Genomic DNA, 26,742 nt, shown 5'->3' with positions numbered 1-26,742 from the left:
AGGTGTGAGGGCACAAGGAAGAAAGATCAGAAGAGAAGAGGAGTGCGGTAAGAAGAAGGAGGAGAGAAGATACGGGAAAAAGAACAGCAGAAGGGTGCAGATGCAGAAGATGAGAGATGACACAGGGAACAACAAAGAGCAGAAGAGGAGAGCAGTCAGAAGAAAGACAAGTGAGAATACGGGGGACAAAGCAAAGCAGAGAGGAGTGCAGAGGCAGAAGAAAGAGGAGAGAGGATACAGAGAAGAAAGAGTAGTAGAAGAGGAGTGCAGATGCAGAACAAAGAGCATTGAGGAGACAGAATAAGAAGAGCAACAGAGGAGTTTAGACGCAGAATGATGAGGAGTGAATAAGGAGGGGAAATAACAGAGAAAAGGGAGAGAAGAGTATGGGAAAAAAATCTAGTAGAGGAGAGGAAGACAGCAGACAGGAGAGGTTAGAAAAGATAGAAGAGAGAAGGGAGGGAGGGGGCATCAAGGAAAGGTTTCCAAAGGTAAAAAAAAAAAAAAAAAAAAAAAAAAAGAGAGATGAAGAAGATGGGAGTTCAACAGAAGAACTGAAGATGTAAGAAGTGGGGAGGCGTGTGCAGAGAGCAGGAGAGCAGAGAGAGAAGGTGAGAGCAAATTCCGTCACTGAGAGAAGAAGAAAAAGGAACGTCAATAATTTTTGTCTCTATTAAAGCTGGGTTCTGTGCAGGACATACAGGTGTTGTTGTTCTTTTTCTTTCGTTCTTTCTTTCTTTCTCTGCATTGCTTGTGTTCCTTTAGGCAATTCAAGAACTAGGAACGTCCAGGAACATTTGCACAACTTTGTCATGTCTCCTTAATCTCAGCTGCTTTAAAATACCCAACCGATGTCAAGTGGGGGTCACCTCCTCCAGGGCACCCTGCAATCCAGGAAAAACTCACCTTCAGGAAGGAGCAGAGAGATTTTCCACGCTCGGCCAAGAATCCTCTTCTGCCACCCAGCACATCCATTGCTGAGCAGGACACCATCACTCCCATCAGCGTGTTGCCCTCTGTTCCCACGCCCTCAAGAGCAAAACAGCCACGCACAGCTGACCACAAAGCCTTTGGAGCAACCACTGGCAGACACAGAGCTTGCACACATCCACCGCCAGGGACGTGCTGGGAGATGATGTCTCTGGGCCCAGGGCACGGCAGCATTGGCTTCAGTGCTTTCATGCCTCCTGACAGCAAACCTCTGCTGCCAAAGCATCCTTTGCCCAAGGAAACCGTGCCATCAAGCACAACGCTTTCTCCCCCGAGTCTCTCCAGCCAGCAGTGAAAAAGACACACACAGCTTTCAGGAAGCCAAGAAACACAAGCGCACTCCATCTAGCAAATAACCCCAGCACTGCTTACCCCTTCCTGAGGAACAGGGCACACAAAAGCCCACCCAGGAGCAGACCTCAAGCAGAGCTCCTTCCCTGCGGGCAGCCAGCCCTTCCGTGAGCTCAGGGCCGGGTGGAACCAGGCTGCACCCCTCGCTCATGCACGAGAATCGCCTCCAGCTGCTCCCCACAGCACAGCAAGGCGGAAGGAAGATTCCAGCCTGGGAAGGAGAAAAGACAACTCCGCCGCTCTGCAGCTTCACGGCTTCTCCTCGCTGCCTTCTGCTGCTCCCGGCAGCGCCTCGCCGCCATTCTTTGCTCCTCGGAGCCCCTTCCCGCCGCTGCCGCTGCTTTCGGGGTGTCCGCTGCGCTCCCAGCACGGCGCCGGCCCCTGCCGGCCTCTGATTGGTCAGCGGCATTTCCATCCCGCCCCCGGTGGCCTCTGAGTGGTCAGCGGCAGGTCCATCCCGTTCCCTCCGGCATCTCATTGGTCAGCGGCAGGTCCGTCTCGACCTCGCTGGCCCCTCAATGGTCAGCGGCAGCTCCGTCCCGCCCCCGGTGGCATCTCCCCGGATGCGGGCAGCACCGAGACGGAAGCGCGGCAGGACGGGAGCGGTGCTGAGGACAGCGGCGCCGGAGGGGTGCGGGAGAACGGCTCCATGCCGGGGAGAGGAACCGAGCGCGGCCCGAATCCCCCCGCCGTCCCCTCCGCTCCCCTCCCCTCCGCTCGGCCGTGGGATGCGGGGATTTGGGACGGCTGAAGGACTCGGGGCCCCCACCGCCGCAGCGCTGCTGCCCGCATCCGGGCCGGGCCCCCCCGAGCCTCCAGCGCTGCTCCCGGTGCCCCCCGGGGCTGAGGTGGTCTGTGGGTGTAGGGGCAGTGGGGGAGATGTGGTGGGGATGTGGGAGCTGAGGGGGCTGTAGGGTAATGTGGGGCCGTGGGGGGCTGTAGGGGTGGCTCTTGGGGGCTGTGGGACTGTGGGGGGTTACAGGAGGTTTTGGTTCAGCATCTCCTGATGTGTCACACACATTTCCAGAGGTCGCTCACTGAAAGTGCTGAATTAAGATGGTGAATTTTGCTGGACAGAGCAGAGCGCTTGTCTAATGAAACCTCTGAAGTGCCAGGTTTGTTCTGCAGGCCCCGATGATGGCCCAGGCATGAAAGAGCCCAGAGCTCGTCGCTGGGGAAAGGCTGCGTATGGCGTTGTGAAGGGAGAGGTGGAGGAGGGCTTTGAGCAGCGGTGTGCAGCAATGAATGGCTGGTAAGAGAAGAGGTGTGTGTGCTGAGAGCAAGGGCTGTACGGCTCATCTCTGTGTTGTCACAGGAAATGCCCGGCAGAGCTCCTTGCTCTCTGTTCTTTCTTGCAAGGCTGCGGCGCTTCAAAGTGCGCTGTGGGTGGGGAGTGCGATGACAGCCCAAGGGTGGCAGCAGGAGATGCAGCACAGCCCTCTCCAGCAGCAGGGTGCATTAATTGGTCTTGCTAATTCTGGAAGGAGAAGGTGTGTTTAGCTGCCAAAGTTGGTGGCTCGATAGCATGTTCTGAAGCATGTTCTGAATGGTTTGGGGCCCTTCCCCTATTACTCACGTCCTAAGGCAGTGATGGGCTTCCCTTGCTCCATAGGAACGGATCCTGTGCAAAGGCATGGCCGTCTGCCTGTAACAGATACTGAAGGGGATGGTTGTGTGACTGCCGTGATGGAGTTGGCTTTTGAATGTCAATTGCACCCCGTTAACGTGCAGCTCTTTCTGACCCAGGCAGGAGCCGGGCAGCGGTACTGCAGCTCGTCTGGCAGCTTTGCAGCTCAGTTGGGAAGTAGAAGATGTGGATGTGAAAGAAGAAGTCAGTTGCTGGGACGTCCCCCTGTTCTTCCCCTAGCTGTCCCCTTGCCTCAGCCTGAATTCTTCTTGCATTCCTGTAGGATTCCCTTCCATCCTCCTGGTTGTCCCTTGCTTTCCCCAAGGTTGCTCTTTGCTTTCCCATGACAGCCCACCCATCATTCCCTCAAAGCCCCAATATCCACCCCAGTGTTTCCCCAGTAAGACCCCTAGAGACGCCCTGTAGCCCCCCACAGAGCCCCATACACCCTCTAGGACCTCCTCAGACCCGGTACGCCTCTCCCGTAGATGGCCCATACGCACACGGAGCCCCACAGTCCCCAGCATCTCCCCATGTCCCCCACTGGCCTCCTGCAGAAGCCCCGTGTTTCCTCTATTTCCTCCTTCAGACCTCCTTTCCCACCTCCAAGACCCCAACCCCGGGATCTCATCGATTCCCACAGTCCCTGACAAGACCCCTGTCACCATCCCAGGAACTCCATAGCGCACCTGAGGGCCCTCCTCAACCCCATCCCCATTAAGCTCGCGTACAGCCATAGGGTGCTGGGGCAGGGGTGGCTGCTGCAGGAGAGGAATGTGGGGCTGGAGCAGGTGCAGGGCACAGCTGTGGGTGAAAGGGATGTGAGGGGCACTGTGGGTCCAGGAACGTAGGGGTTGTGGGGGCACGTGGAGAGCGGTTTGGGGTGAGAATGGAGGATGTGCGGTGGTGTTGGCGTGCACTGGTTGATTTCTTCCTGAGAGGGGATTGGGGTTATCTGTGGCCCAAAGGTGGAGCCCTGATCCATAACCCCACGTGAGCCCAGAACGCCATATAACTCGGCGTGAGCCCAAGGCTCCACCTGACCCATAACCGTGTGAGCACCGTAAGCCCATATGAGGCTGAGGGCAGTGATGGGTCTGTTACTGGCTAGGTCAGGAGGGTGGCTCTGGGGCCGCTGTAGAAGAGCACTCTACATCTGCCCCTGACCCTCATCTAGCCCACATCTTGGCGGGTAAGATGAAGGTGCAGGGGTTAGTGGAGGGCTAAGGAAGAGATTCCATGAGTATGAACCATAGCAGCCCCTGAGCCATCCTAGAGCAGCGCCATCACTGCCCGTGGCCAGCAGCAGTTCCACCACGAGCTGTGTGTTGGGTCAAGGCAGCTCCTAGGTGTGGCTCTGCCCCATAGCTGCCCCTAAGTGCCTCTGTAGCCCTCCCATAGGCGTCCTTTAACTGCCCCACCACCTTGTACGGCTTCCCCACGTCCAAGCACATCCCCCCACGTGCGTGTGGGGTGTGAAAGAAACGCTCTCATCCCTGATGTTCCATCAGGCACAGCTCTTCGTGCAGCAGCAAAGCTCCTTCCTGATTGCTGTGGCGTTACTTCACTCTCCTCAGTGAGTTCCTTCTGCTCCCGTTGAGTTGGTTGAGTTGGGTTGGTTGGGTTGAGGTGGGGGCAGGGATCCCAGAGTTCTGGGGCCACATGGCATCGGGTCGCAGCGTGTTGGGGGCAGGAAGGGTCAGGGAGTCACAGGGTCTTGTGAGGGTGTGGTTCACCCAGGGCTGTGGGTCACGTACAGCCATGGGGTGATGCACATACAGGGTGATGAGATCATCTTGGCTTTGGTCAGAAATCCTCTCCGGCTTTCTTCTGAACTTGTGCGGTGCTTGGAGAGCTCATTGTTACCGTGGCAAGGGGCTTTGAAAAGGCTTCCCGGCTAAAGCTCCGTCTTCCTCATCTGCCCTACGGAGGAGAACGAGAAGGCGTTCAATGCTTTGCACAGGGGCTGCGTCTCCTGTCCTCCAGCGCTGCCCGGCTCATTTGCGGCTGCCTCCGTTGGGAACAGACTGCTCTGCCCGGGTGCGGGGGGAGGGCCAGAGAGCGAGGCTGGGCGCTCGGAGCCTTTCCTGATCTAACGAGCTCCCTCTTCAGCACTTCTGTTTCTCAGCAGGTAACCGCAATCGTAACAGCCATAGAGCTGGAGGGGGCCTTTAAAGGCCATCTCGTCCAACAGCCCCGCAACAAAGAGGGACACCGCAGCTCCAGCAGGCTGTCCAGGGCCTGGTCCAGCCTGGCCCTCTAAGGCTCCCCGTGCTCCAACCCCGCATTTCCTGCCGAGCCCTGCCGTAAGGAACTCCTGGCACCCACGGAAAAGCCTCCGAGTCACCCCCCGACAGCAAAACCCCACGGCCGCACGTATCCCAGTAGCCAAGAGCACTCTCGGCACCATCCCGCGCAACTCCAGGCTCCGCACACCAACACCCGCAGTCAGACCCGACGCTGACATCCTTGTCCCGACGCCTCTTCGGCTCCGGCAGCTCAGGGCTGTCACCGCTGCCCTGGGCACTTTGGCCCACGCCCACCGCCCCGCAGCCAACAACCCTTTCCCGATCCCCACCCGGACCCTCTCCTTCGCTTCACGACCGCAACGGCAGCGCGAACGGATCGCAAACCGCGCCGCAGCCGCCAAAGCACTCCGCGACCTCTGCGGTACGGACCGCCTTTCCCCACACACACAGCGACACCGCCAAACGACGCGCAGCTCACACACACACAGGGAATGCCGCAGCGCAGCGCCATGGCGGGGCCACAACGGCAGCCGCGGCCTCACGGCCCCGTCCAGCACAGCTCAGCACAGCAAGGAACAGCAAAGAACAGAACAGAACAGAACAGAACAGAACGGCCCGGCCCGGCCCGGCCGCCCCGCAGCGGCCCCAGCACCAGGCCGCGCCTCGAGGCACAGCGCCGTCCCGCCCGACCCCTCGCGGACCCCCGCGCGCCCCGGCCCGAACCCGCAGCGCCCGCAGCGCCCGCAGCGCCCGGCAACGCCAACGGCAACGCCGACGCCGACGCCGACGCGGACGGAGCCCAACGGACGCTCACGGCTCTCCGCCTCACCGCGCTCACCGCACGCCGCTCTCCGCCTCACCGCAGCCCGGCGCCGCCCGGATGCAGGCCCTCAGCCGGAAGCGGCCCCGGCCCGGCCCCACGCATGCGCGCTCCTCCCGAGCGGCGCTCGCACCGCTTCCCGCTGTGCTCGGCGCCCCCCGGGCCGGAGCGAGGCTGCGCGGCGGCCATTGGCTGCGGGCGGCTCCTCCCCGCGCCTCGGGCAGCTCGGGCAGCTCGGGGCCGTGCGGGGACGGCCGTGCGGGGACGGCGAGCCCCGGGCCCCGCGCCGCCCGTGTGCGGGCCGTGCGATCGCCGCTAACGGCCGGCCCCGCTCGGTGCGTTGCAGCCGGGAGCGCCTGGCACCGCGCTGACCGTCCGCCCGTGGAGCCGGCAGCGGAGGACGAGCGGCGGCACGACGAGGACCGGCACGACGACGACGACGACGACGACGACGACGAGGACGAGCGGAGCCTGCGGACGGCCCTCAAGAAGCTGCGGCTGGACGCGGCGCGGTGAGTGGCGCGGAGCGGTGCGCGGCTGTCGGTACGCGCTCGCGTCCCCTTCTTGGGAGCCTTTCCTCGTTTCCCCTTCTTGGGAGCCTTTAACGGCGTTGGGCGGAAAGGCGCCCTGCTCTGAGCAGCGCTTCCGAAGGGCCGTCCCTTCAGTGCCGGTGCCGGTGCCGGTGCCGGGCAGACGCGGCAGCGCAGCGCAGCGCAGCGCTTCGGCGCTCCTTTCGTGCCGTCTCCCGGCCAACCTCCGCAGCGGCAGCACGAAGCCGCGGGGCGATCTGCCCAAAGCGGCGGCTCCGCGCACTGCTGCGGTGCGGTCACCCCGCGGGGCACCGAGCGGCTCCTTCCCGCGCTGCCCTGCCGTGCCTGCAGGCCCCGAGCGTTGCTGTTCTCCGCCTCAGGGGCTCCCGAGCTCATGCAGCCTGCCGTGCTGCTACGGGGCACTCCCGGGCGCAGTGGCGAGCTTTGGCACCGCTCGTTCGTGCTGCCTCAGGAACGGATCCTGCTGCTCAGCAACACCTCTTTGGCGAAAAAATACCCGCTGAGAGAGGAGCGAGGAATCACGCTTACGAAACAGTTGGCTTTTATTGGGTCGCCCACCACAGGCTGGGTGCAGCTCCGCCTCAGTCCCGCTGACGTTCCTTTCACGTGTCCTTGGCTTGCAAACAGGCGGCACGAGGACGAGGAGGAGCAGCAGCAGCAGCAGCAGGACGACGACGAGGACGAGGACGAGGACGACGAGGAGGAGCGCAGCCTGCGGACGGCCCTCCAGGAGCTGCGGGTGGACGCGGCGCGGTGAGTGGCGCGGAGCGGTGCGCGGCTGTCGGTACCGCGCTCAGCAGAGACGGAGCGCTCTGACAGATCTCTGGCGGGTCCCGTTTCTCACCGCTGAGTGCAGAGGAGCTCAGGGCTGCACACGCAATTGTCGCAGCCCATCACCTGAAGCTGCGGGGCCGAATCGGGATGCTGACGCCGTGCGCTGAGGCACCGCTGTAACGCGGCCCTCTCTCCTTTACCTCCTCCTCCCCCCTTCATTGCTGCTGTGAACTACCTGGATATTCAGTGCGATGCTGCCAGTAGCTCTGATAGCCAGCTTCTGCACTGCAGCTCGGTTTGGAGTGGCAGTGGCCAAGACAAAGCACCTCCAGTAAAGCCCAGTCCCTTAAACACGGAAGAACTGCGGGGAAGTACCTTTACAGCAGCAGTGTTTGCGTGCCTCTCTCTTCTGGGAGAGCCCCGCTTCCTTAAGGCTCTTCCGCTGCTCCTGTCAGGGACTGCACACCAACAGCCGTCTCAGTCTTGGAAGCAAAAAGAAAAGAGCAACACCCACGTTAGGTGCCATGAGCCACGCCACAGAGCTGCGTGAGCAACGGCACAGGTCCCGTATTTACCTACCTGTTCACCTGTTCTGACCCTGCAGGTGTGAGAGGACTGCAGGAGGACCGGCCGGTCTCTCACGGCACGGACGTTCCAGGTCTCCTGTCCTGTATCCTCCCACGTTTACGCACTGCGGCACAAAACACAAAACCCGGTCACACACACCAAAGACTCACGTCCGTTCCAGTGTTTGTGCTACAGCAGAACACGGCACAGAGGACAGACACAGTCCTCACTTTGAGGCCAGCCATGGCAGAAGAGCCACAGCTGAACCTCTGCTGAACCACCGCTGCGGGGCCTGTGGGGAAGTCACGGGAGAACTGCCTCGCTCTGCCCTCATCGTCTCACTCTGACTCACACAACAGCCAAACCTCACTTTTCCTTTCCTTATCCACGCTTCACAGATCCATCTGTGAAACAGCCCTGTGCAGCCCTCCCGCATCCCGTTCTGTGGAGGCTCACGCTTATGTCAGTGACGTGACTGTGGAAGACCTGGCAGGGTACCTGGAACACCATCTGCATATACCAAAGAAAATGTCTGCCATGGCAGAAATGATGTATTCATAACCAAACAGCAAAAACAGTCACAGTACTAAGCGCTATCAGAAATTTAAATGGCTCGTTTGTGCCATATTTGTAATGTTCTGTTTCATCAAATGTCTTATTACACGGTACAGTTTAGTTTTGTAATTAAGAGAAAAACTGTACATAGTTGCATAGACTCCTGTGGCTGAAATGATGTATACTTAACTGAAAGCCATACTCAGTCACATAGTAATACAGTTTATTTTTGTAACTCGAATAAAAACTGTATATAGTCTCATAGACTGACAGAATGGTTTGTTTCGGAAGGGGCCTCTGAGATCATCTCGTTCCAACCCCCTGCTGCAGGTAGGGACACCTCCCTCGAGACCAGGCTGCTCACAGCCCCATCCAGCCTGGCCTTGAAGGCCTCCAGGGAGGGGACAGTCACAAACTCGCTGGGGAACCTGTCCAGGAATCTCTTCCCAGTCGCTGCTCTCAACCTACACTCTCCCACTTCAAAGCCGTTTCCCCTCGTCCAGTCGCTACCTGCCCTTGTAACAAGTTCCCCCCAGCTCTCCTGTAGGTGGGCTGTGAGCTGCCAGGGGGTCCTGGGGCACACAGCCATCCCAACATGAGGCCCCGTGGAGCCCCACAGCAAGCAGGGATGTCCCCGTCTGCTCTGCGCACAAAGGACCCGCAGGCGCCCGATGCAGCAGGGCCACCGCGCCGATCCCACCCGCCCATGTTCCTGGGGCTGCCACGGGGATGATCTCATTCTTGTGCTGCTGACAGCCCCAGGAGCCCTCCTTGGGGCACCCCAGGAGCCCTCAGCCCCTGCCACCCCGCTCCAAGGTCCTGCTGCTGGAAGGGATTGGGGGGCCGCAGGGAGATACGGGAGCCCCTCGGTGGGCTCTGCTCCCAGCATCCTCCTCCCCTCCGAGGGACAATCTTACAGATGAAACCTGGCTTTACAAGGAAAAAAGAGTCATTGGTCAGCTATTAAATAATTAATGAATAATTCCCCCAGAACTTTGAAGTGTGAAGTGGCGCAATGTGGGGCTCCAGCAGGGAAAAGGGGGACAAAATGCCCCACAGAACTCTCCTTACTGCCAACACTCCCCGGAGCACAGCAAGTGCCTGAAATCCTGCCCAAAGCAAAGCCTTTCTCCTGCTCAAGACTTGCCCAGAAAAGCCAGAGCGCAGCCCCAAGAGAAGGACATAGCTGAGTTATTGTGGGGGCTTCCTCCAGGCAAGCTGCAGCACCCACTGCAAGCAACGGGCAGCATCACCTCAGCCTGCTCGTCCTCCTCCTTGGGTCTGTGCTGCTCCATGGCTTCAGGAGCCCACGGTGCGTGGCGGCATCTCACCGGGCTCTGCACACCGGGGACACAGTGACAGAGATGCGGAGGAAGGGACAGCTGACGGGGAACTCCTGCGTCCTCCTGGAGCAGGGTGCAGCTGGGATGTTGAGCTCTGAGGCTGCTCCTCACGGAGCCGCCTTGGCAAGTAGCATCTCCTGCCCCGTAGTCCATGTCTTCCCAAATCTGCGAGCTGGGATGCTCCGCTCGGGAGACTTCAAAGCCCAGCACAGAGCGTTGGCTGTGCCATCACGACGTTCGCCCCAGCATCCATCACCCTTGCGGCGGAGACATCAAACGCATCTCCAAATAGCTCCCCAGGCGCAGGCACCATGCCAGCTCAGCTGCTCTCCTCTCCCGGCCCACCCTGGGATGGCAGGCAGGCAGGCAGGCACACACCGCAGCCCCACGCAGGAGCCCTCACTGCAGCGGCCACAGCCATGGGGCAGCCCCACATCCACGGGGCACACTGCTAAGCGGGGCTGCAGTCCTCACACTGCTCCGTGCCGTTACCCGGTCCCCACGGACAGCAGGTGACCCGGCATATGCTGGCAGCACGCTGTCCCCAGCAGGGGATGTGGGCTGACGTGCTGGCAGGGAACAGCACTGAGCACGGTGGGGATTTCTGCCTCCACCAGGAGACACTGCGCTCTGTCACAGGAGAACTGCCTCGCTCTGCCCTCATCCTTCCACTCTGACTCACACAACAGCCAAACCTCAGCTTGTTTCTCCTTATCCACGCTTAACAGACCCCTCTGTGAAACAGCCTCGTGGACTTCTCCCACATCCTATTCTGAGGAGGCTCACACCTATGTCGATGATGTGACTGTTGAAGACCTCACAGGATACCTGGAACACCACTTGTATATTCCAAAGAAAACGTCTGCCATGGCAGCCTCACAGTAAGAAACTTCTTTGCTCCTCGGAGCCCCTTCCCGCCGCTGCCGCTGCTTTCGGGGTTTCCGCTGCGCTCCCAGCACGGCGCCGGCCCCTGCCGGCCTCTGATTGGTCAGCGGCAGGTCCATCCCGCCCCCGGTGGCCTCTGAGTGGTCAGCGGCAGGTCCATCCCGTTCTCTCCGGCATCTCATTGGTCAGCGGCAGCTCCGTCTCGACCTCGCTGGCCCCTCAATGGTCAGCGGCAGCTCCGTCCCGCCCCCGGTGGCATCTCCCCGGATGCGGGCAGCACCGAGGCGGAAGCGCGGCATGACGGGAGCGGTGCTGAGGACAGCGGCGCCGGAGGTGTGCGGGAGAACGGCTCCATGCCGGGGAGAGAAACCGAGCGCGGCCCGAATCCCCGCGCCGTCCCCTCCGCTCCCGTCCGCACCCCTCCCCTCCGCTCGGCCGTGGGATGCGGGGATTTGGGACGGCTGAAGGACTCGGGGCCCCCACCGCCGCAGCGCTGCTGCCCGCATCCGGGCCGGGCCCCCCCGAGCCTCCAGCGCTGCTCCCGGTGCCCCCCGGGGCTGAGGTGGTCTGTGGGTGTAGGGGCAGTGGGGGAGATGTGGTGGGGATGTGGGAGCTGAGGGGGCTGTAGGGTAATGTGGGGCCGTGGGGGGCTGTAGGGGTGGCTCTTGGGGGCTGTGGGGGGTTACAGGAGGTATGGAGCAGTAGGTAGGTGTGAGTGGAATGTAGGGGAATGTGGGGCATTAATTGGTCTTGCTAATTCTTGACGGAGAAGGTGTGTTTAGCTGCCAAAGTCGGTGGTTTGATAGCATGTTCTGAAGCATGTTCTGAATGGTTTGGGGCCCTTCCCCTATTACTCACGTCCTAAGGCAGTGAAGGACTTCCCTCACTCCGTAGGAACGGTTCCTGTGCAAGGGCATGGCCGTCTGCCTGTAAGAGATACTGAAGGGGATGGCTGTGTGACTGCCGTGATGGAGTTGGCTTTTGAATGTCAATTGCACCCCGTTAACGTGCAGCTCTTTCTGACCCAGGCAGGAGCCGGGCAGCGGTACTGCAGCTCGTCTGGCAGCTTTGCAGCTCAGTTGGGAAGTAGAAGATGTGGCTGTGAAAGAAGAAGTCAGTTGCTGGGACGTCCCCCTGTTCTTCCCCTAGCTGTCCCCTTGCCTCAGCCTGGATTCCCCTTGCATTCCTGTAGGATTCCCATCCATCCTCCTGGTTGTCCCTTGCTTTCCCCAAGGTTGCTCTTTGCTTTCCCATGACAGCCCACCCATCATTCCCTCAAAGCCCCAATATCCACCCCAGTGTTTCCCCAGCAAGACCCCTAGAGACGCCCTGTAGCCCCCCACAGAGCACCATACACCCTCTAGGACCTCCTCAGACCCGGTACGCCCCCCCCGTAGCTGGCCCATACGCACACGGAGCCCCACAGTCCCCAGCATCACCCCATGTAACCCACTGGGCTACCACAGAACCCCCGTATTTCCTCTATTTCCTCCCTCAGACCTCCTTTCCCACCTCCAAGACCCCAACCCCGGGATCTCATCGATTCCCACGGTCCCTGACAGCAGCACCCCTGTCACCATCCCAGGAACCCCATAGCCCACCTGAGGGCCCTCCTCAACCCCATCCCCATCAAGCTCTTGTACAGCCATAGGGTGCTGGGGCAGGGGTGGCTGCTGCAGGAGAGGAATGCGGGGCTGGAGCAGGTGCAGGGCACAGCTGTGGGTGAAAGGGATGTGAGGGGCACTGTGGGTCCAGGAACGTAGGGGTTGTGGGGGCACGTGGGGAGCGGTTTGGGGTGAGAATGGAGGATGTGCGGTGGTGTTGGAGTGCACTGGTTGATTTCTTCCTGGGAGGGGATTGGGGTTCCCTTTGGCCCAAAGGTGGAGCCCTGATCCATAACCCCACGTGAGCCCAGAGCCCCATATAACTCTGCATGAGCCCAAGGCTCCACATGACCCATAACCGTGTGAGCACCGTAAGCCCATATGAGGCTGAGGGCAGTGATGGGTCTGTTACTGGCTAGGTCAGGAAGTACTCTAGGGTGGCTCTGGGGCCGCTGTAGAATAGCGCTCTGTATCTGCCCCTGACCCTCATCTTGGGGGGTAAGATGGGGGTGCAGGGGTTAGTGGAGGGCTAAGGAAGAGATTCCATGAGTATGAACCATAGCAGCCCCAGAGCCATCCTAGAGCAGCGCCATCACTGCCCACGGCCCATGGCCAGCAGCAGTTCCACCACAAGCTGTGTGTTGGGTCAAGGCAGCTCCTAGGTGTTGCTCTGCTTCATAGCTGCCCCAAAGTGCCCCTGTAGCCCTCCCATAGGTGTCCTTTAACTGCCCCACCACCCCGTAAGGCTTCCCCACGTCCTAGCACATCCCCCCAGGTGCGTGCAGGGTGTGCAAGAAACGCTCTCATCCCTGATATTCCATCAGGCACAGCTCTTCGTGCAGCAGCAAAGCTCCTTCCTGATTGCTGTGGCGTTACTTCACTCTCCTCAGTGAGTTCCTTCTGCTCCCGTTGGGTTGGTTGAGTTGGGTTGGTTGGGATGAGGTGGGGGCAGGGATCCCAGAGTTCTGGGGCCACATGGCATCGGGTCGCAGCGTGTTGGGGGCAGGAAGGGTCAGGGAGTCACAGGGTCTTGTGGGGGTGTGGTTCACCCAGGGCTGTGGGTCACGTATAGCCATGGGGTCACGCACATACAGGGTGATGAGATCATCTTGGCTTATGGCTCATGTGGGGTTACGGCTCAGGGCCCCACCTTTGGGCTGCATGGACCCCCAGTCCCCTCTCAGGAAGAAATGAAACCCCTCCTACACCGCTGCCCCCTTCCCCCCCTTTTTTTTTTTTTACCTCAAACTGCTCCCCACATCCTCCCATAGCACCCCATACTCCTGCGTCCCTCTTGCAGCCCACATCTTGTCTTCTCCTGAACAGCATTCTGCTCCTGCAGGCTGTGTTGTCATATCCATTCTATATCCCCCACAACCTCTCCCACAGACCCACATAGCTCCTCAAGTACTTTCTCTGACCTGGTACACCTCCCCCACCGCCAACCTGGGACCTCGCAGAGCCCCACAGTCCCCAGCAGCACCCCACGTCCCCCACGGTTCTTCAAGGATCCCTCCGATTTGAGGGAGGCTCAGACCTCCCTTTATGCCTCAGACCCCTCCTGTGTTCTCCGACTCCCACAGTCCCTGACAGGACCCCCATCACCATCCCAGGACCCCCATAGCCCACTGATGAGGAACCCCGCAGCAATCCACATCTCAGGATGGGGCTCCAGCTTTGCCCCAATGCCTGCATTAAAGAGAGGAGAATGAATGAGCGTAACGGGGCACCTTTCCTCCTGACATTACCAACTGCCTGCGTGTTGGCTGTGCCACGTGAGCGGCATTTTGTCCTCGAGCTGTGAGTGCAGGTATGTGTGCATACGGGGGTGTGCAAAGATGGTGCTGAGCATGAGTGTGCACTGCACGTGGGCGTGTGCACGGTGTCTGTGGGTGAAAGTTTTGCACGTGTGTGCGTGCAGATGGCTGTGTGCAAGGCTAGAGCTGCGCTTGTGTCTTTATGCACGTGGGTGTGCAGAAGGATGGTGTGCACGCATGTGTGTGTATGCATGAACACGAATGCGTGCATGAAGGTCTTTGCACAAGGCTGTTGGGTTTTGCACACACTTGCGTGCACACGAATGGAGTGCGCACACAGGGCTGTGCAAGGATGCACTTGCACGTGTGTGTGAATGCACAGGTGTGTGTGCGGAGAAGTCTTTGCACGTGGGTGTATGGTTCTGCACACATCCGTACACACAGATGCGCGTGCAAGCGGGCAGTGGAGGCTCCTGGGAACGGGAGATTTCTGGGAGCGGCGGAAGTCCCGCCAGAGTGCTGGAGAGCACAGGGTCGGGAAGCACAGCTCCGCAGCACTGCGCTCTGCACAACAGCCTGCAGGACGGCACGGAGCGCTGACAGAACCAGGACACAGCGCCATAGCAGGCACTGCAAAGGAAACAGCTCCATCCCAGCCGGAGCAGTGACAGGCAGGCAGGCACTGGGGAGGGCTGCACGGCAGAGGGACGCCCTCTGTGTGCCACACCAGGAGAACCTGGAGTGCTGTCTGTAAGCAGAACAGTGCCAGGATGGCGGCCTGGCGGTCCTAAGCTGCAGAGATGCTGCTCTGGACCAACAGCCTGTCACTTTCTGAGAAAACGCCGTCCTTTTGATGAACTTTGCTCATTATACACTCGTCATCAAAGCCAAAAACACTCAGTGCTGCCCTGGGAAACTCAGCCATCTGCACAGCGTTGCTCTCCAAGTTAGCACGCTCGTGGCCAGGCTTTGTTCCTCGCAGCTCTCTGCACGTGCTTTGCAGACAGTCTGTTTGTGGGCAGTGCAAAGGACTGCTGCCTCCGCTGCATCACTGGATGGCAGCATTTGCTGACGGAGCTGTGGGAGTTCTGAGCGAGCGCTGCGAGACCAATAACGAGGAGGTGGTGCAGCAGCTCTCCGAGTGCCGCTGGACAAATGAGGCCGTGCGCTCTGTGTGAATCTCTCATTGTGTCTGGTATTTATTGACTCCATCTGAAGTTGGAGTGCTGAGGTGGGCAGCACTCGCAGCGCTGCCCTGTAACGCCGCGCACTGCAGCCGCTGCCTGCTGACGCTCCTCCTCTCAGTCCTTCAGCTGCAGCTTCTGCATCATCTCCACAAGGCTGTTCACTGCGGAGGCCTGGAAAGAAACGGAGCGAGGGTAGAAACAGGACTGCTCTTCCCTCGGGAATTTACAGTCTCTTTCTTTCATGTCTGACAGACAGAGGCCCTGAGAACAACCAGAGCCGTGTCTGCCTTCACCAAGGACTCACCTCTGCACGTGCAGCGGCAGCTCTGAGGGCAGCCTTCATCGATTCCCCTCTCCTCTCTTTCTCTTGGCGTCTTCTCGCTAGAAAGCAAGAATAAACATGAATGCATTTTGTCAGCAGCACAACTGCAGAAACAGGGGTGCCGTACAGGCAGAAGGCAGCAAAAAAACAGAGGAAACGGGACTAGGAAGTTTCCCAGTGAATGACATTTCCAGGGGGATGTGCAGAAGACCACCATGGAGTTAATGGAAGGAGACGGGGTTACGTGTTCTGGCACCTCACTGCCTTTGGACTTTGTAGCCTTCCACTCTTGTCCCCTCCACAGAGAAGGAAAAAGCAAAGCGAACCCTGAGCAAACTCAGTGTGCTTGAAAAGGGCAGCAGCTCACCAGGGTGGGTCCCACAGCACCTTCTCACCTCTTAGCTTGGAGCTCCGCGCTGCAGCAGGCCCAGGGTGTGCTGCTGGAGCTGGCACGCTGTCTCCGCTCGGCCCCCTCACTCTTTTGTTAGCAGGCAGCTGCGCTGCTGTTGGCTTCGCTTCTTCCAAGCCTTTGCGTTTACATCCAGCCAAGGACTTGGAGACAGAGCGGGGGCACACGGCAGGGGAAGGTCTTCCCCCTGTGTTGGGACCTGCTGTTGTAGGAAGCCCTCCAGCCTGGAGATGAGCTCTCTCCAGAAGGACTTCCTGCACCGCTTTTGCGTAGATCTTTCCGTTGGGCTCGGCACCTCTCTCTGTGATAATCGGGAAAGGAGAAGCAACAACATTGAAAGAGAGTCCTTGCAGTCCTTGCACTCTGCAGAATGGGCCATCATGCTAGGATGTCTCGAGTGCTCACGGTAAGGGATCTTAGGATCTTGGGTGAACGTTGGGTTCCCAGCACGGATGTGCAGTGCCCTTTCCTCTCCCCTCCATCGCACACACTGCCCTTCATGCAGCCCTATTTAGAGGCGCATACCCATAGCACAGCTCACATGAGCTTCTTACCTGCGGAGGCTTTCCGTTTCCCCCCTTGCCCAGCACCACTCCATGGACGCGCAGGATCCATCCCTACAGAAACATTGTAAAAAATCAACAACGTTGATTTCACAGGCACCAGCAGGCGGCAGCAGAGATATCATGCAGTAAGCCCACGTCCCCCCAGGAAACAGAAAGATGCTACTTTGACAGCCCAAACACAAACGGATTGATAGTTCACTTTGCACTGCTCCTTCCTGCACTCCAAATGGATGCTTACTTGACATCCCCTACAGCACTGCACCCGCTCAGAAGGAATACTCAAAATTCATTCCTCCACACTTTGCGACAGAGGGCTGAAGAAACTCACTTCTGTATGGCAGGAAGGACCGTCCGTCCCTGTTGCGTCCCTCTGTGCGCTGCAAGGCGCGGTTGGATCTCTGGCAGCCTGCTGGCTGCTGCTCCCAACCGCGGGGAACCGCACCGCGCCACTTCTGAAGAGAGAAAGGGAGAAACGGTGGTGGGAACGGGCAGCCAAGGTTTGCAGAGAGGTTCCAGATCGTGCCACACATGGGATATCAGAGTGCTGAGACACTGATTATCACTATGGGAAAAGACAGCCTGAGCCACGTCCACGTTGTTAGCCCAGGCTGTCAGCAGTGAGCGCTGAATACAACCGGTTCCTGAGGTCACCAAGGACCAGCAGGGCTCCCCCTGCTCTGTCCCTTCCCCTTGAAAACAAGGAAACGGAAGCACCAAGCAGAAGAGGCCCAGCCATACCTTGCCACTCACACGGCAGGAATTGGAACCGCGGTCGTCTCCTTGCTGAGACATGGCTGCTGAAGGCTCAGAGGAAGCTGAAGTTCCAGAGGCTCTCTCTGCAGGAACTTCCCCGGCCCTTGGAAAGAGCTGGCTTCCCTCTTCCTAAGACCGCCTCTATCCCGGAATCTCCTTTGGGACAGGAATCCTGCAGAAAGTACCGACGAGTGCACACGCGGTGCTTCCGTCGGGCTCTCACAGGGTGATCTGTTCCACAGAAGGCCCAGAGCTCAGTCTCTGCGTGCAGCACGCTCACCAGAGCTCCAGCTCTGCTCACCAGCTGTGGCACAAACGCTCCCACCCCAGCAGTGGTTGTGACCTCAGCGAGTGCCCGCATCGCCTCGGTGCTTTCATCATAAGCGAAGGAAATGGACGCCTCCCAGCTCCACATCTTAGGGTCACCCAATGGGGTTATCTGAAGAACAGGAATAGAGAAGTGAAGACGACTCTTGTGCAGCCCAAAAAAAAACAGAAAAGACCAATAGGGCTTCATAGTGGTCAATGGAGTCCCAGAGGAATCACTAGAAACCAATAGCAATGCACGCCTGAATGTCCCGGGGCTGGTGCAGGCTTGTCTGGCTGTGGCGTTAGGCTTCAGGGCCGATGTAGCCCCCTCGGGCTGTGGCTGTACCTTCAGGCCTCGGGCTGGTATAGGCCTCTTGGGCTGTGGATTTATATTCAAAGCTGGTGTTGGCCTCTTGTGCCATGGCTGTGGCTTTAGGCCCTTGGCCTGGTTCCAGCCTCTCTGGCTGTGGCTTTAGGCCCCGGGGCCAGTGCTGGCCTTTTGGGCTGTGGCTTTAGGCCCTGGGATCAATGGCAGCCTGTGTGGCTGTGGCCTCAGGCCTTGGGGCTGGTGCTGGTTTCTCAGACTGGGGCTGGGGCTTTAGGCCCTGGGGCCGGTGTAGGCCTCTCTGGCTGTGACTTCAGGCCCTTGGGCCGGTGCTGGCCTTGCTGGTTGGGGCTTCAGGTGCCGGCCTCTCTAAGTTTGGCTGTGGCTTTAAGCCCCTGCACTGTTTCAAGCCTTTCAAGCTGTGCCTTTAGTCCCCAGGGCCTTTTTTGGCCTGCCTGGCTGTGGCTTTTGCTTTAAGCCCCATGGCCGGCGTCAGCCTCTCAGGCTGTGGCTTTAGGGCCTGGGCTCAGTGCTGGCCTCTTTTTTTGTGGCTTTAGACCCCAGAGCTGGTGCCGGTCTCTCAGGCTGAGCCTGTGGCTTCAGGCCCCAGGGTCCGTGCTGGTTTGTCTGGCTGTGGCTGTGGCTTTAGGCCCAAAGCTGGTAGTGGCCTCTCCAGCTGTGGCTGTAGTTCCAGGCCCCGAGGCTGGTGCCAGTTTCTCTGTCCTTGTTTTTAGGCCACAGGGCTGGTGCCGGCCTCTCTGGCTGTGGACTTACGTCCCAGGGACCTTGCCAGCTTCTCTGGCTTTGGCTTTAAGCCCCAGAGCTGGTGCCGGCCTGTCTGGCTGTAGATATGGATTCAGGCCCTGGGGCCAGTGTCCACCTCTGTGGCTGTGGCTTTAGGCCCTAGATCTTGTGTCAGCCTATAACAACGTGCATTTGAAAATGGTTCATGTAAGGAAATGAAAGCAAGAGAACACAGAGCTCTTCTGGGTATTTCTAGAATTGCGAAAGGGATCGGAGAGTGTGCTCAGCCTTGGGTGGCTGGTTGTATCCAGCAATCCCTACCACAGTTGTAAACATCACTAAATCTTTGTTATCCTGCTTGCCAGGATTTGGATGGGACAAGAAGCCAACGACTATCAGTTTAGGGGAGGTAATGAATGTTAGCCGCTCCCCTTTGTTCTCCCCTTGCTACTTAGGTTACACAGTTCTTCTGTGCGATGTGCCGGTGCAATAGCTCTGAGCAACCATTTTGATGGGTTCAGCAATGCTTGGGGCAACAGGCTTTGGTCATCCTCAGATCTACATGACGAGAGAGACTGAAAGAAAAATAAAATAGGAGGTAATAGTCCTTTCTCTTCTTCTAGTCAGAAGACTAACCAAACCTTCCATACTACGTCTTTTGCCTTGATAGGGGTGTTCCCTGAACCTCACAGCTTTAGCACAACACTTTCTGTTGAGATTCCCGCCAACGGGGAAGTATTAGTGCCAGTCCTCTGCCTCTTTTTGTTTCTGTTGTCTGGATTTCATTTAGTGGCCCATGAACAGAGCCAGGATAGCCAAGCCCTGCAGGTGGAGGCAGGGACCAGGCTCAGGAGCAAGGGCAGAGTGGTTTCTTTGTTTCTAAAGGGAATGGCAGTGTTTTCTGCAGGTGGATTTGCCAGCGCATTGCACCTGCACCGGTCTTCCCCTGCACAAAGGAGGAGCAGCTCAGCGAGCTTGGCCTGGGCCATGGAAGGGAACATCCAAACGTCCGGAGCAACCCCAAACGAGTTAGCTGTGGAGGCTGGTTGTTTTCTGCTGTTTGTCTCATCCTTCTGGAAAGAAGCAGGAGGAGAGCTCAGATTTGATCCCGCTGTGCGTGATGGTTAATGCCAAGGGACAGAAGGGTGTGCTTAGGCAGGGGAGAAGCTAGGAAAGCTGAGCATCGTAGAGGAACGAGATTAAAACAGAGCTCATTCTACACAGCAGTTCAGCACGTTGAAGGGATTTATCTTCCCTTCTACCAGTGTAGAAGCTACCAACACTACCAGCGTGTGTTGGGCTTGGTTGCTTGCAGAAGGAACAAGGTTACGTGTTGGTTTTACAGAGAACAGCCATTATGATTTCTTGATAGATTTAATCGATAATAGCAGAGGAGTGGCAAGAAAGGGCCCTGCCAACGCCAGTAAGTTCCTACCCAGACCTATGTGACAGACTGACGTGCAGAAATCAGACCCTATAGCCAGTAAGGATATGGAGCAGCTATGTGTTTATTGGTGACGCGCGTACACCCTGGTGCAAGGGGGATCGTTCCACCTAACTTGCACCCCGTCAGGAGAAATGGTGCTATAGTTATAGGTCAAACTAATACATAATCAGTAGTTGACAGGAATTCAGATATATCTTCATTACATTCCCGAGAGTCCATTAGCATGCAGTCTCTCCCCCCCTTGCGCGGGGCGTAGTAGGTCGTGATGATGAAGGCTTGCAGTCTTCCTCACAAAGGCTCGTAGTCTTCCTCGCTGCAAACTTCTGACCCTGAAGGGGGGGCATCCCCCAAACCAGTTTCAACTTGCCCTGTAGACATCTAATCACCTCCCTGCCAAATGTTTTTTCGAGCTGCTCTCCAGCCCTTATCTCTATGGCCTTCATCCTCCTTGCTATTCCAGACCCAGTGTCTGTGCAAGTGCTTGGAACCCCTTGTTTTCTAACACTCTCTACCTAAACTATCTCTATTTGCCCCTTGTTTCTACTTTGTGAAGCTGCTTTCCCCTTTCTTGCTGTGAGGCCCTTCTCTCTCAAACTGCAGGGTCCTGCTCTCTCTCTTCAAGAGCAGTCAGAAGAAAGACAAGTGAGAATACAGGGAACAAAGAAAAGCAGAGAGGAGAGCAGAGGCAGCAGAAAGAGGAGTGAGGATACAGAGAAGAAAGAACAGGGGAAGAGGAGTGCGGATGCAGAATAAAGACAAGTCTGGCAACAGGAAACAAAATCCAACAGAAGAGCAGTGCTGATGCAGAGGGAAAAGGAGTGAGGATGATGCAGGGGAATAAGAACAGGAGAAGAGTGAGAATGCAGAGGAAAGAGCAGGGAGGATAGAAAAGAAGGGAGAGCCTAAGAGGTGGGCAGATGGAAAAAGAGTGAGGGAAGAAAGAAGAGCAGAAGAGTAGAGCCGATGCAGAAGAAAGAGGAGTGAGGAAGCAGGGAAACATACAGCAGAAGAGAAAAGCAGATGCAGGTGAAAGAGCAGTGGTGAGATGCAATGGAAACCATCAGAAGAGTGAGGATACAAGGAGGAAAGAACAGCAGAAGAGGAGCACAGCTGCACGAGAATGAGCAGTGAGAATACAGGGAAGAAAGAGGAGGAGGAGAGCCGATGCAGAAGAAAAGAGACGTCACGTTACAGGGAAGAAAAGCAGGGCAGACGAAGTACGGAGAGGAAGCAGGGGAAAAAAACGCTGAAGAGCAAGGATAGAGATGAAAGAGCAGTGAGGATACACAGAGGATAGAACAGCAGAAGAGAAGCAGAAGAGAAAAAACAGGAAAAGAGTGAGAATGCAGACGGAAAAGCAGGGAGAATACAGGGAAGAACCAAGAGCCTAAGAGAAGTGCAAATGCAAAAGCAAGCGAGGCTACAGGGAAGAAAGGACAGCAGAAGGGGAGTGCAGGTGCAGATCCCCCAAACACAGCACTCCCTGCCCGCTAGGGTTGCGGGTGCGACGCAGTCACCACAATGACGTCGAGGATCAATGCCGGGTAATTCAGTGAGCGTTCCAACAAAGAATCAAGGAAAAAACTGCCAGGCAAAACTAAGAAACCTTCTGGCAACAGGTCTTCAACGTTACGCGTAGAGTCCTTTGGAACAGGTGTTGTTTCTGTGTCAACAACTTGAAGATCAATTCAGGCAACGGCTACGAAAGAAAAACGAGTCACATAACATGGAGAGCAAAGAAGAGAAGAGAGAGGAAACAGAGAGGTGCCAGCACTGCCGCCTGGGGTGGGCAGCAGGCTGCTGGTGCCAGCGTCATCATGGGTGGCGGCCAGCACTGGCCACGCTGTCACCGCGTCGCCGTGGCGACGTTTGTGACACGGCCACCCGGGAGGGGTATGAAGGCGGTGCACGCTGGTGGGTCCTGCATCCTGAAGGAGCATCTGGTAGAGAGCAGACGCACCTGAAGGGATGAGCTCCGGCATGGCTGGCGCCAACAAGGAGCAACCCGCTGGCACGAGGCGGAACAGGATGAGCTTCTGCGAGGATGGCCCCGCAGCGAGGCGTGCCTCCGGACCCACATGCACCGACACCGAAGGTACACGGCTCCACAGCCACCACAGGAGCGCTGCTGCAGCCAATCTTGGCACGCAGACGACACTTTCCATCTGCCACCTCACTCCCGCCTGGCAGCGGGAGGGCTGCCGGGAAGCGGCAGGTGCAGAGTGTGACCCGCTTTTCCTTTGCCCTCCAGAGCGAGTTGCCGTCTGGGATGCGGTGGCCGCCTACGTACAAGAGCACCTCCTGGTGCAGAAGGTGGGTTGGCTGCCGGGTTCCTCCTCTCCCTGTCCTCCTCAGCCAAGACTTCCTCCCACTCTTCCCCTCCACAGAAAGCAGGAAACTCACCCCACGTGTCTCTACTGGGCATGCCATGGGCTTCCTGCAAATCCCGCAGGATCACTTGTGCTGGGCGCTGTCCTGTCTCAGGGCTGATCCCGCTCGCGGGAAGCCTCTGGATCCCATCAGGCTGCTTCTGCCCTGACTGCTGTGCTGCATTTGGGAGGGCGAGGGGAAGGAGAGGACTGTGCAGCCCCTTCCCAAAGCCATTCCCGATGCCCTGGCTTGTGCCTCTGTACAGCGGGAGAGGGCTCCTGAGCTCCGTCCCTGCCTTGGACCGCTACATGGGCTCTTCCTCCAGCCAGCTGGCCCATAACCCTGCCACCCTTCCTTTCTCTACCACTTGTAGGGGGTCTGGATTCCCACCTTCGGATCCTTTGACACCATCTCCAGAGACATCAGGACTGAGGACGGGACCGTGACTCTGCGGTGGCCCGTCTTTCACTTGTCTGGAAACCTCATAGCCGTGCACCACCTCAAGCCCCGCAGGGAGTCCCTGCCAGGTAGGAGGGAGGATTAAAGCTTTGCTGGCTTCACGCACAGGGCCAACAGGGCCACCGCCTCCATTCTCCAAAGCAAACCTCCCCCTCGGAGGAGCCCAGCCAAACATGGGGCCGTTCTGGCTGATGGCCACAAGAAGCAGTTCCAGGGAAGCACTGCGGAAAACCAACCGTATCATCAACTCCGTCCCTCCCATTTTCAGCCCATAGGAAGCTGGAGCCGCTCAAGAGCAGCGAGGTGGCCGCAGCTGCCTCTGTGACCTGGCAGACAGCGCAGGCTTGCATCCAAAGCACCGTGTCCCTGCTCTCTGGCTGCCTGAAGAATGGGGAGAACGTTGCCGTTGTCTTCAAGGACATTGGAGTGCTCCACATCGATGGAATGACCTTCCACATGAAATTCTATTACGACTTCCTTGAGAAGCTGTCAGGGAAAGAGAAGTTCAGGAAAGCTCTTCTCAAGGTGAGCTGTAGCTTTCTACCACCAGCACCTGGCCAGCTGCTCGCGCCGTGCAAGTGCTGCGGTGCCGTCAGCCCTCCCTGCCTTGGGCTCCTTGTGCGCCCAGTGCCTCAGCCGTCACAAGGACGTCCCACATCCTCCCTGTTCCTCCCCTGCAGGCCCCCTGGCTGCTGGACATGGTGGTGTCCCGAGCGGCACCGGTGGCCTCCCTGGCACTCTCTGGCTGCCTCGTCGTCTTTCCCAAGTGAGTATGTTGGGGGCTGTAGCTGCTGCTTGCTGCAGCTGCTCAGCTCTCATGCCGTAGCATTTGTTCCTTGTGACCATGGGTGTCCCTGCCCTGCCCACGAGGATATGGCATAGAATCATCGCATCATTTGAGCTGGAAGGAACCCGGAAGGGCACCTAGTCCCACTCCCCTGCAGGGAACAGGGACACCTACCGCCACATCAGGTTGCTCTCAGCCTGGCCCTGCTGAAGCCTTTAGAAAGCAGTGGCCATCATGCAGCATGAAAATGGGCCTGTCAGCAGGCAATCAGAGAGAGCAACAAGGATTGGTGGAGCGCTGCGTCCCACCGCTCACTGTCGTCTCCTCGCGTACAGGTTTCAAATGGAGTTTGTCCCCAAACCACCACCTGGGATATGCCGCAGGTCCTCAGGAGGCATCCCTGCGGAGGGGAAACCAAAGGAAGAGGAGGCTTTGCCACCTCTCGCCCAGGGCAAGAAAGGTAAAGCAGCATCCAGCGCCTTTCCAGGGCACAAGCCACCAACTTGAGATGGGAAATCCCTTGCTGAACTTACGTCAAAGCTTCATGCCAGCTCAGCACAGCCTCTTCCCACGAGGAATTGTTGGCCTCTCCAAAACCAAGGCAGCTGGCTGTGACGTGCCCCCATCCCTGGCTATGGCAGGAGGCACCTCGGCACCTTAGGCCCCGCCCTCCCCCAACAAAAGGATATGGTCCCCAAAAGTCACCCTGTCAGCTCATCGTCACCACCCAGCTCCGCTTTCCCAAAGCCAGCGTCACTAATGCACTCCCAAAAGAGAGTCCCAAGATGGCAGAGAAGGAGAAGTGGGGCCAGAGATGGTTTCAGGGAGGGTCCGCGGGCGAGCACAGATGTCAGCAGTGGGGGGAGCAGAGCGGCCCTCACGCATGTTCTGGGAACAGGCCTGAGCGCCCCTGGTGAGTGAGCCAAAGGGTTGATGGTGAGTCTCCTCTGCCTTCCCAATCCCAGTGAGATTTGCTGGCAAGCCAACCTTCATCAAACGCTTGAGCTCGGACAGTCTAGATGGAGGAAAACTCCGAAGGATAAGGAGCTTACTGCGCAAGGAGAGCTCTACGTCCAGGTGAGGCTGGAGGCTCTGGCTTGGGATGTGCATGGGGGTGATTGACTGAGCCAACGAGAGCCCATTCCCTAGCCCCAAAGGGTCCCTGTTTCTGGCTGCCCAACAGTGCTGGGATGGGGACGCCAGGAGGCCCCCCAGCTCACAGGGCTGGCCCCTCTCTGGATCCCACAGGGGGAGAGCCACGGGGCAGCCGGTGAGCTGTCTGTGGGGAAGGCTGCGTTGCAGCCAAGGGTCCTGGCTCCGGCTTGCAGGACGCGGCCCCAAAGCCATCACCCACTCAGGCGGACCCCTCCCACTCTGTCCTTTCAGTCTGCTGCCAGCCATCCCTGGAGTGCCTGAAGAACAAAAGCAGCCGCTGACCTGCCAGCTGCAGGGCCAGGCAGAAACAGACAGCCAAGAAGACCTGGGCCGAGACCCAGGAACCAAACACGTGAGCTTCCGTGAGGAAGAACGGGAAGCGGAAAAAGCCCATCGTGTGGCTGCAGTGCTGAAGTTGCCCAAAGCCAACGAATCTTTCAGCAAAGATTCCAGACCTTCCTCAAGGGCTCAGTCCAGCCCGTCGCAGGCATCGCAAGGCACTCCATCCCGGCTTCCACTTCTGGCATGTGACTCAGTCAGACTTCTCAGGCGCAGGGCTAAGAAGAGCAGGCAGAAAGAACCTGAGGAGATGGAAGCATCAACATCTCAGGCTGAGGCCAGCCAGCCGCAGGAGTCCTCTGCCGACAGAGCTGGATTTACTGCCACCGATAAACGAAGAAACACAGTCTCCTCAGCGTCAGCCCCCAGACACCAAAGCCCCACCGCGCAGGAAGGGCACACCCTACCCACGCTGATGCGGGCATGGGGCGCCCACTGAGCTCCAAGAGCTCCACTCGAGCTGGCTGCAAAACAGATGCGTGAATCCCATCTGCATCATATCTAATCCTAGACTAGGCTGACCGAGTGCCCCAATCCAACCTGGCCTTCAACACTGCCACGGACGCGGCGTCCACAAGCTCTCTGGGCATCCGCTTCCAGCATCTCACCACCGTCTCTGGAAAGACCTTCTCCCTGACATCCAATCTTCATTGTCCCTCCCTCTGTCAATAAAGCCTTACCATGGGCCCTATCCCATAGAAATCTCCACAACGCCTGTGGCAGTGTCATTGCGTCTTTGGACGCCAGCTCTGGTGCTGGCGGAGGGAGAAAGAATTGTGAGAGGGCATCAGAACATCTCACGATGCTTTCCTTGATGCCAAAGGAAATCCAGCGTCTCGCTTGGCTCGGCTGTCTGAGCTTTTCTGCTGAAGGGGAAGACCAAAAATGAAGTCAGCTTCAAATTGGTGTGGCAGCTCAGAGCTCTCAGAGATACCAGGGATCGTTGGAGGCCCTTTCCAAGTGGAATACTGCGTCCTATAAAGAATCACAGAATCATTGAATCGTAGAAATGCGTAGAATCGTAGAATAACCACAGTGACCATCAAGTTTCACCTCCCACCCCCCTCCCCGCTATGTGCAGTATTGCCAGCCACTAGACCAAAATGCCCCGTGCCAACTCCAGCCTGGCCTTGAATGCCTCCAGGGATGCGGCATCCACAACCTCCTTGGGCAACCTGTTCCAGTGCCTCACCAGCCTCTCGGGGAAAAACTTCCTTCTCAGATCCAACCTAAACCTCCCCTGTCTCCCTTGAAGACCGCTCCTGCATCTCCTATTACAACCCACCCTCGGAAACAGCCATTCCCCCTCCTGCTTAGATGCTCCCTTTAAGGAGCCTTCTCTTCGCCAAGCTAAACGATCCCAGTTCCCTTCACCTTTCCTCATACGAGAGGTGCTCCAGCCCTCTGACCATCTTAGTGGCCCTCCTCTGGACCCACTCCAAAAACTTCCCGTCTTGAGAGAGAAGAGAGAATAAAGGTAGGCAGATGCTGAGAAGG

General features: G+C 58.1%; 3 protein-coding genes and 1 long non-coding RNA gene across 8 annotated transcripts; 2 read left to right on the top strand and 2 right to left on the bottom strand.

The window, feature by feature from the left end:
• Positions 1 to 5,967: 5,967 nt before the first annotated feature.
• On the top strand, positions 5,968 to 8,748 carry LOC121108737 (nucleolin-like). Of its 4 annotated transcripts, XM_040656867.2 has the most exons (4): positions 5,968 to 6,549; positions 7,216 to 7,341; positions 7,967 to 8,032; positions 8,328 to 8,748. In XM_040656867.2, the coding sequence occupies exons 1-4, from the start codon at positions 6,098 to 6,100 to the stop codon at positions 8,488 to 8,490; spliced, it is 807 nt and encodes a 268-aa protein (XP_040512801.1). In that variant the 5' UTR covers positions 5,968 to 6,097; the 3' UTR covers positions 8,491 to 8,748. The 4 variants fall into 4 exon arrangements, with proteins under 4 accessions (XP_040512801.1, XP_040512803.1, XP_040512800.1 ...); XM_040656869.2 differs by lacking the exon at positions 7,216 to 7,341; XM_040656866.2 differs by having other exon boundaries at positions 5,975 to 6,549; positions 7,967 to 8,748.
• On the bottom strand, positions 7,113 to 8,089 carry LOC121108747. Its single transcript, XR_005843406.1, has 3 exons — positions 7,942 to 8,089; positions 7,738 to 7,844; positions 7,113 to 7,491 (listed from the first exon to the last, which is right to left on the bottom strand). It is a non-coding gene; the product is annotated as an uncharacterized LOC121108747 (long non-coding RNA).
• A 6,504-nt stretch (positions 8,749 to 15,252) lies between the features above and the next one.
• LOC121108739 lies at positions 15,253 to 20,271 on the bottom strand. Of its 2 annotated transcripts, XM_040656873.1 has the most exons (6): positions 17,296 to 20,271; positions 16,886 to 17,009; positions 16,546 to 16,608; positions 15,978 to 16,292; positions 15,565 to 15,641; positions 15,253 to 15,431 (listed from the first exon to the last, which is right to left on the bottom strand). In XM_040656873.1, the coding sequence occupies exons 1-6, from the start codon at positions 17,347 to 17,349 to the stop codon at positions 15,375 to 15,377; spliced, it is 690 nt and encodes a 229-aa protein (XP_040512807.1). In that variant the 5' UTR covers positions 17,350 to 20,271; the 3' UTR covers positions 15,253 to 15,374. The 2 variants fall into 2 exon arrangements, with proteins under 2 accessions (XP_040512807.1, XP_040512806.1); XM_040656872.1 differs by lacking the exon at positions 17,296 to 20,271 and having other exon boundaries at positions 16,886 to 17,284.
• Positions 20,272 to 22,060: 1,789 nt separating this feature from the next.
• Positions 22,061 to 25,602, top strand: LOC107057251 (coiled-coil domain-containing protein 81-like; the record flags this gene model as incomplete). Its single annotated transcript, XM_025146527.3, has 7 exons — positions 22,061 to 22,448; positions 22,879 to 23,032; positions 23,233 to 23,489; positions 23,645 to 23,730; positions 24,087 to 24,211; positions 24,717 to 24,828; positions 25,138 to 25,602. Coding segments are annotated over exons 1-7 (1,544 nt in total), but the record flags the coding sequence as incomplete, so codon positions are not given.
• Between the last annotated feature and the right edge of the window lie 1,140 nt (positions 25,603 to 26,742).

This window comes from Gallus gallus, assembly GCF_016699485.2.
Source record: "Gallus gallus isolate bGalGal1 chromosome 37 unlocalized genomic scaffold, bGalGal1.mat.broiler.GRCg7b 37_unloc1, whole genome shotgun sequence".
NCBI lineage: Eukaryota > Metazoa > Chordata > Aves > Galliformes > Phasianidae > Gallus > Gallus gallus.
This window is presented reverse-complemented; position numbering and strand designations above follow the sequence as displayed.